Consider the following 8,964-nt stretch of genomic DNA (forward strand, 5'->3'; position numbering starts at 1 on the left):
TGGGGGGGGGGGGGGTCCAGTTAACTCTCCCTCCCAAACCCCCAGTCCAACAATCCACTGCTGCCTTAACAATGAAAAAAAAAAGGGAAAAAAAACAGGCCTGGAGCTTTTCAGCTGGAGGTAGGATGTGATAAGCGAGTCGTCCTTGCCTCCGTCCTTTAACGTTTCACCTCCCACTGGTGATTTGGGGTTGACTTGCAAATGATACGTATTTCTAAACCCGCAAATTCACTGGGGAGGAAAGAGAGACTGAAAGTCTACCGGGCCAAACACAATGTACTGTACGTTACATCCAGTGATTGACAAGTGTGCTGCTAGGGTGAAACATTTTGGTTTCTTGAGCTTTACGAGGAGCTTCACGTCCTGCGTCCCGAGTCAGTATTACAGTTGATGAGATACTAGCATCAACTATCTGCGTCAACTGCTGATAAACAGATTGGAGGAGCGGCCGAGTGTTGCAATAGTCTGGCAAACAAGTAGCTCAGGTCTTGAATTAGGTTCCTTTGTTCTTAAAGGAGACATATTCTGCCCCTTTTCCACAAATTAAAACAGTTCCCAGGTGTCTTAAAGACATGTCTGTGACATGTTTTGGTCAAAATACCTCAAGGATCAAACATCACAGCTCTTTTCATCCTCTCAAAACAGCCCTGTTCAGAACGGCTGGATTCAGTGCCTGTCCCTTTAAATGCAAATGAACCACTGCTCCTTCTACCGGTCCCAGGTAGGGGTGGGGTTATGCAAATTCGAAAAAACTAGTTACATCACTGGAAGACAACTGAGGGAACAGCTCGGGGTGAGGCAAGCAGTGGCTGATTTGATTTGCATTGAGAATGAAAAGAGCTGTGATGTTTGATCGCTAGGGTATTTTGATCACAGCATGTCACAGACATGTCTTTAAGACACCTGGGAACTATTTTAATTTGTGGAAAAAGGGGCAGAACATGTCTCATTTAAAGGAGCTTGTGGACAGGACTTAAACATCCGAGGAGCATGAATATCTTGGTCTAACAGCAGCACAAAACTAGAGGAACAGCTCACTGGGGTTCATCCTCTGGAGAAAATCACTATACTACAATCCAGCCAGCTTGTGTTGATTTTAATCTTGACTGTTGGCTTTAATAAACCGTATTTTCTTTGGATATCTGGTTACTGTGCACTCTGGGGTGGATTACTGCAAACTTTTGATGCCCTAAACTCCGAGGCATAATGTTTCTCCGCTTATATTGTTTGTGTGTTTAGTTAGTTTGCTAAAAACCCAGACACCTCTTATGAAATCGTAAACTACAAAAATACACAGATTCAATTCTTCGGCGGCAGAGGGATCTTAACTGGTGTTTATTTCGCTACATTATCCCAAACACTTTGCAGCAGCAGCTACTGTGAGTGAGCCAGCGAACGGCAGACTGAGATAGATGAGAGCTGGTGTGAGGAGGCAGAGTGTCTGTGGAGTGTCTGTTTCACCTCTCCATGCTGCAAAGTTGGAAGTTAATTGAAGCGAACCTCCTGCTGCTGGTGCGGAGCAACGCGGCCACGTCCACAACACTGGTGAGATCTCACCCCGGGTCAATCACTCGGCTCAGTCGGGCCTGTGTGCCGAGCGCTGGAGGGACACGGAGACACACCCAGGCAAGAAGGACCGCTGTACGCTCCTGTAGGGAAACAGCTGTTGGGCTTCTTTTCAGATCTGACCTGTGTTCGGGGGAAACAGTTGAGGAAAGGGACGTGCAACTGAAAAACACTGTGGTAAACCAGTAAGACTAACCCGCTGTTACCTACACAGTCGATGCCATGCTGGAAGAATACCTGCATTTATGCTCTGGATTTTTTTTAAATAAACTTTGCATATCCCAAAGCAGCAAAGGTCAGACACACAGCTGCAGAAAATGAATCATATTCTTCCTCTTAAAATGTTACTAGCTTTGAAAAACACACTGCAAACTATAGAGGTCTGAGGTCAGCATCCATCCAGATCCATCCTCTGGGTACCATGAATATCTGTTACTAAGGACAAGAATATTCCTTCAAATAAATAGATTTAGATGATTTAACTACAGTTTTTTTCACAAAAAGTATGTATAAAACAACTTTTCATGTAGAATGGTGAGAGATCACATACTTGCCTCTGCACTATTGACTCCTATAGCTTAGCAGAGTTACAGTAGCCCTTAAGATATGAATAATATCATATTAAAAGGCAAAGAAATAACAAATCAATGACTTGTTGGCCTTTTCTATTATGAGAGTATGTCTTTTCTTTTTTTTGAGAATTGGCACAGCAGGAAAATCAACATTTAAACGCACGAGTGAAAATCAGTTAAGCAAGTGGATCTCATGAACAATCCAAGTGCATTTTGGGTGAAAACAGTGATTTTGAGTGAGGCAGAGAAAACACCAGGCCACTGTGTTTAAATTAGAAAGAGAAACGGAGGATTAAGAGCCGAGGCTTCAGGCTGTTTGGAGCCGCTGTAAACATCAGCATTGATTACAATGAAGACGAGAAAACTTGTCGCCTCTGGTGGACTCCGGGGAGAACACACTGCTTACTTCCTTCCATGCACTGCTAAATTTTTCTGTCTGAAATTTTTGTTATGTGGAGCAACCCTCAAGCTGTGTGTGTTTGTGTGTGTATGTGTTTGTGTGCGACACGTTCCGAAATCAGAGCCGGGGGGGTGGGTATCGCCACAAAATGTGCCATCTCCAAAACAGCAGGAGTGTACGAAGTGGTGAGAAGTACAACCAAATAATTTTTTTTTTATTATCTCACACACGCAGACACATTCGGAAACACTGCTGAGTCAATTAGGGAAGACAGTGGGTTTAAGTTGTGACAAGGCCACATTACCAAATGATCCATGAGCGCACATACATACATACAGTAGAGTAGGAGAAGGAGAAACTGGGTCAAATGGACCCAGAGAGAGACCGAGTGCAAGTTAGAGAAGCCACAGACCGATCCAGAGCCAATCGACACTGGATCTCTCTTTTCCTCTCATCTCCATCTCATACAGGGATGAGTGGAGGAGGAGAAAAGGAGAGCTGGATGGAGAGACTGTTGTTAAAGAGGTGTAAAAATCAAAACCCCGGGAGAGCGACAGAGGTTTCAGCTCATCTGCATTTCTAATCAGGGTGCAAAGAGGGATGGGTGTGTGATAGCGGGGAAGTGGGGAGACTGTGCAGTGAATGAGATGGAGTGAGAAATGTGGAGGAGAAAGGGAGCAAACAGCAGAGAGATGGACTGAGAGAGAGAGAGAGAGTGGTGACAAATAGCGAGAGAGAGAGGCAGCATAAACAGACAGAAAATGAATCCCATAAGACTAACAAGGGGATGGGAGCCACAGTAAGAAAGACATGGAGGGGAGAGAGAGAGATATAGCCGCGGTCCAATGTTGAATTATAAAACATTTATTCTGATAGAAGTTTTTGAAGTTGTTTTTTTTTTTTTCAGATGTTTGGAAGCATAGAAAAACCTGATTGATGGTTTGCCCAGAGACGGAGAAGAAAACCAAATTGGCCCACATTTGTCACAAGTCTCCGAGCAGGAACTCTGATCACGACTACGTCAGAAGTTTCTTTTTTTTTTTTTTTTTTTTCTGGAAGAACCCAGCGTCTCAACAGAGCGAGGGTAAATGTGGGCCGAGCAGGACGACAGCCACCGGGCTGCAGCGGCTCACACAATAAACCAACTCCATTAAGCAGCAGCATGCCACACAAAACACTGTGAGTGACATCACATCACGGTGACACACAACCTGACTGACCTCCTGAACCCGTGGGTCAGTCTGCGCTCCTACAACCATGACGACTCGATATTGTTGAATGCACAAACAAACGTGTTATTGTTACATGGAAGCTGCACAAAAATAATTGTATCTTAATAATAATAATAATAAATGGGTTGATTTAATTTAAATATGCATGGAAAACTTAAAGCAGAAGTAAGCGATCCGGTCATTTTGGCTAATGCTGCGTTCCAGGCAGGCTTTTGAAACCGTAAGTTACAGCTTCAAGTCACGACTTACGACTTTGTAGCGTTTCAGGCAACCCACTCGTGTTTTTCCGACCTGTTTTACCTGTGAAAGTCACTATAACGGCCACTCGTAACTTCCGACCCGTGAACTCGTACCAGATCGAACTGGTACGACTTCACAGGTCGGAAAAACACGAGTTACGAGTTGCCTTGAACGCACCATAACGTCTTGTCAGCCATGAAGTTAGCAGCCCCCGCCCTCGTCATGGATCTATTGGTCCTCGTCCCTACGTCACCACATTCAGGCGCATCCCTTGGCTGCACACACAGCCCTTCATGCCGTTCTCTCTCCTCATTGGATAAAACTTGTAGGATACGAGAAAAGTTTTCTCCTCGGCTCAGAGCAGAGTGACTGACCGACCCGTGTTTCAGTCCAAACACTCTATGTAAGTGATTGCTGTCGGAAGATATAACTATTTAAGACTTATATTAACACAAAAATATTGCTTACTTCTGCTTTAATTTAAATATGCATGGAAAACCTAAAACATGGCAACTGATAATGAATTCTTAACACCAGATAACGACGATAAGAGCACGACCTTCTCTTCATCTTTTACATTTAGGAGGATTAATAATAGCTGAATGTGTTAAATTAGCCTCAGGGTTGGAGTTTGCATTTTTCAGAAAGAGACAAAAACAAATCAAAAAGTAACAATTCAAGACCAATTACAAATGAATACATCTTACAAATCTATTTATTTAAAAAACATCATGGTTCATCGTAGTCATTGCAGTAAAATGATAAAATAAAGACACTGGGGAAGCCTTGTTCAGACGTTCAGTGGTGTGTTGTATCGATGCTGTTTTGTGTCTGTGTTGTTAAGAGCATTTGGCACAAAGCCCTATTATTTACCTGTGTGCTCGAGTATTGTGAATATGTAAGTGTGTATATGTCTGTTAGTGATAGTGGCAGAACATACTTTAAATAGTGAAACAGCACTATCATAGACACACACACACCTGCGGAGTGTGATTATGGAGACCTAATGGAAGTTGTCACCATGGATCAAGCCAAACAAAAACAAAAAAAACACACACATTGTTGTCAATATTTCTCAATTTCCACACAATAGTTAGAGGACCACGCTGTGACGGGGAAGTGGACGTCCGAGTGTGGACGTAGAAATGATTTGGGGGCAGCAGCACTGATCTACGATCATCCTGGTATCCAGTAGCAACGTCTTCACACATTTCTGGATGAGACTCAGAGCTGATTCAGACCAAATTAAGCTTTGAAAAGGAATAAAGAAGTTTGACTACACAGCCTGATATTGCTCATAAAGCTCTATTTAAAAACACATCAAACAGCCCGGCTCATTACAAACCTAACAGGACTGATTGGATCCTGCTCAGTTTGGAAACATCCTCACTTTGGGTGTGGTGTGTGTATGTGTATGTGTATGTGTATGTGTATGTGTATGTGTATGTGTATGTGTGTGTGTGTGTGTTGTTGCTGCTGGAAGTGTGAGTGTGCGTTCACACAGCAGCCGACACGATACACCAGTTCATTCATTTGCTATAAAAACACCACAGAGACTCAACAGATGTCAGCTGATACGAGCGGAGCCACAGAGCAGCCGACTTCCCTCCGTCAGCTGGTTATTGCAGGTTTCTGCCTCGCCTCTGCGTACAGACAGTTTTTCAGTTTGAGCCGTTAAGTGCACAGGTAAAAATGTACCAGTCTTCTACAACTTTACTGGAGAAAAAAAAAAAAAAAAAAGAAAGGCATGTAACCACCATCACTGACGGGTTTCAGAAACTCGTATTGTGATCGGCGTTAAAGGAAGAGGTGAACATTTTGGAAAACATTAGAATTAGGTCTTAGCTTATCTTAGCTTAGCTTAGCACAAAGACTGGTGGTAAAAATAGAGCATTAATTAAGACACTGTTTTAGATGATAACTGTTTATGTTTGTGCTACAGCTATTTCTAAGAAGAAAAAAACAAGCAGATTGTTCTAACTTGTGAATTTAATGGTGTTGATCTGCGTTTTTTTTTTTTTTTTTCCCCCCATTTTCGATAAAGCAAGATTCGTCATCTCCTGTTTCCAATCTTTATGCTAAGCTAAGCTAAACTCATTTCTCAAAATGCTGGACTATTCCTTTAACGAGCGAAACTGAATCAAAGAAACATGCATGTTCAAATCTTTGCAGTTACACACTCTGGAAGGAAATGATTTTCTTGCAGCACCCAATCAGTCAGAGTCTGGGGGTCGGGGGGGGGGGGGGGGGGGGGGGGGGGGGACTTTTGATGCTGTTGAAATGAAACCCTGGAAGAGGCTTGTGTTGCTCATGAATGACACCAGTCCGTCGTCACAACACGGTACATGCAACTCTTTGTCTCACACACTGTAGCAACGGCGCTCACACGGTCTACGAAACACACACGAGACTCAGGCAAGAAAAGAACAGCTGGATACATTTCTGAATATCTATAAAAAGAAGAGTGCTTGTTGTCGCCACCCGTTGTGGCTGTTCAAGTGTTGATCTGGCAAAGTGAACCAAGCACGCCTCCGTTAGTTCAAATATTGGCACCACGTACAGTATATCTCACACACAAACACGCTAACTGCATATCTCCTTGTAAAGCTTAAAAATGTCTCTCATTTTAAAATCTCTTAATTTTCAAAAAACTAGAGCTGAGAATAAAGGTGTCCTTTAGTTAAGGTAGGAATACTCTGGGGTGGTTCTAGTGCAATACCGCTCCTGTGGAAAGCACGTAGAGCACTTTCGTTTCCTAGGACTTCTGCCGCCCAAATGAACATCAGGTTTAAAAACTGTGACAGAAATAAGGCTCAGGCTGCCTGAAACCGCCGGCCGCCGCAAATACAAAAAGAACTGCTGACTCGACGGGAGCACGTCAAGGTGTTAGTAACCCTGTGGAGATGCAAAGTTCAACAAAACACCACAAGTCTGTCTTGTTATTACAAGACGTGGTTGTACTTTGCAGGAAGCCGTGGTATCAGGAGGAAGAAAAAAAAAAAAGATGCATGTACTGTAGTCCAGCCTGAGTGCTTCATTTGTTATCCCTAGAAGCAGCAGATGTGTTTAGTGGTCCTTTATTCCCAAATGGCAGTGGTGTTTCAGAAGTCTCCTATTCCTCAATAATTAAACTCCTGGATTTTTCTCCTGGAGTGCTCTGGTCTTACCGGGGAGCAAACATCAGTGTCAGAGTTAAAATCACTGGAAGCGCCACAGATTTCATCAGATCTTCGTAGAAAGTTTCAAAGGCTATTTCCCCATTGGTGCACGTAAAAAAAAAAAGAAAAAAGAAAAAAAAAACAACTGAAAAGTGTCCCCCTGCGCCTCCACTGCAGCGCTGAATGATCCCGAGCACCTGGATCAGGTGTCTGTTTCCGGAGCGACATGTCATTTCTTACTCCCAACGTCCGTCGGCCGGAAACAGCTGGCTGTCCCAGAAATCGTCTACGGGTGTGTGTCTGTTGTGGGTGTGGTGTTTGACCCTGTGAGCGCTGCAGTGTGTAGGTGCGGGGGAAACTGTTTGTCAGTCCATCTCCAGGTCCATCAGTTTGTTGCGCGAGCGTGGGGTGTGTGTGGTGTTGCGGCAGCAGCACTGGGCGCAAACCAGGCCCAGCACCAGAGAGAAGAGGCCGACACCTGCAGACACACAACAAGGTTAAAACGCAGCCACGCTCCCTCTGCTCAGAGAGTGATTACTGCCTGCTGGTAACACTATACACCTGTTTTTAGAACCTCAGGAACTTTACCTGCCTGACCACACTCTAAAATTAGCCCCGGCTCCTCACAGTCTCTGACCTGGCTCCGCCTCCTGATGCTAAACAAACCTCACGGCTGCTCCAGCTCCGTCCACACAGTTTATAGAACAGATCGAGACTGCCTTGGCTCGGTGGCAGGGCCGGCCCTAGGATTTTGGTGGCCCCCTAAACAAGATTTTTGTTTGTGGCCCTGCACTCTAAGCGCAAACACCAAATCACTGGTTAAAACTGAATACAGACATGTTTATGCCCTCTGAGGTTTGAGGCCATTTTCTCGACTTTTACATATTTTCTTAAATTGATCTTTTTAAGATACTTGCAGATGTAACAATACTCAAGTGTTTTATGTCTAAATATTAGAACCTACGCTGTAAGCACACTGAGGCCAGTTTGTCCTAGAACACTGTATAAAGAAATAATTTAGGCCAAATGCTGGAAATTTGAGGTCTGCTTTGTGAAAAAAAATCAAATCCCTTGTGAAAACACACCTTCAGTCATGAGAATGAACTGTTCTGGTGCTTGAAATAGGATATGAATACAGTAATAGATAAGTGTAGAAAACAAGTCTAAAATGAAATTTTGTAAGATTGCTTTTTGAGCACAAATGTTGTCATTGTGCCATTCTATTTTCACCAAATGTCTCAAATGTGAGATAAAAGAAGCTGAATATTGACTTCAAATTACATATAAAGCTCATAGCGTGCACATGCAGACCTCAGGATGTTTAAATGACTTGAATGAACCCCCCGTTGCTTTCTGATCATGTGGCCCCCCACCTAACGGCTGTGGCCCTAAACAACCGCATAGAGTGTTTATGCCAGGGGCCGGCCCTGCTCGGTGGTTTGGTTGTTTCAGCACCGGATGAATGGCTTTCTTTTCAGAAAGTGGGCGACCACACTCGAGTCAGTTTTTATCTGATGCAAACAGGTTAAGTGTGAAAACACCCTCAGTTCCTGTTGAGCAGAAAGCTTTTGACTCCCTCTCACTGCAGCTGCCTGTTGACCTGATCATGTGGTGAAAAAAGGCTCCAAGAGCACTAGTAAATACTCCAGTATCGAGCTCCGACACTGTAGATCGTTATAAACTAAGATCTGAATCATTAATAGCACGAGGAAAGTCCTCCAGCCAGATACAAGATCAGCATCGGTGCCAATTAAAGCATATTTTATTGATTGTTTTTTGGCTATATTAAGCCTGAT

The 8,964-nt window shown here is 43.7% G+C and overlaps 1 protein-coding gene across 1 annotated transcript in view; it reads right to left on the reverse strand.

Annotated features, from left to right (window-relative positions):
* Positions 1–7,014: 7,014 nt before the first annotated feature.
* ptgfrnb (prostaglandin F2 receptor inhibitor b) overlaps positions 7,015–8,964 on the reverse strand; it is a 50,201-nt gene continuing 48,251 nt past the window's right edge. The window contains exon 15 of the mRNA XM_083985940.1: positions 7,015–7,646. Within this exon, the coding sequence (XP_083842066.1) occupies positions 7,534–7,646 (113 nt within the window). The 3' untranslated portion in view covers positions 7,015–7,533. The remainder of the gene's footprint in view (positions 7,647–8,964) is intronic.

Source organism: Trachurus trachurus (genome assembly GCF_905171665.1).
Source record: "Trachurus trachurus genome assembly, chromosome: 2".
NCBI lineage: Eukaryota > Metazoa > Chordata > Actinopteri > Carangiformes > Carangidae > Trachurus > Trachurus trachurus.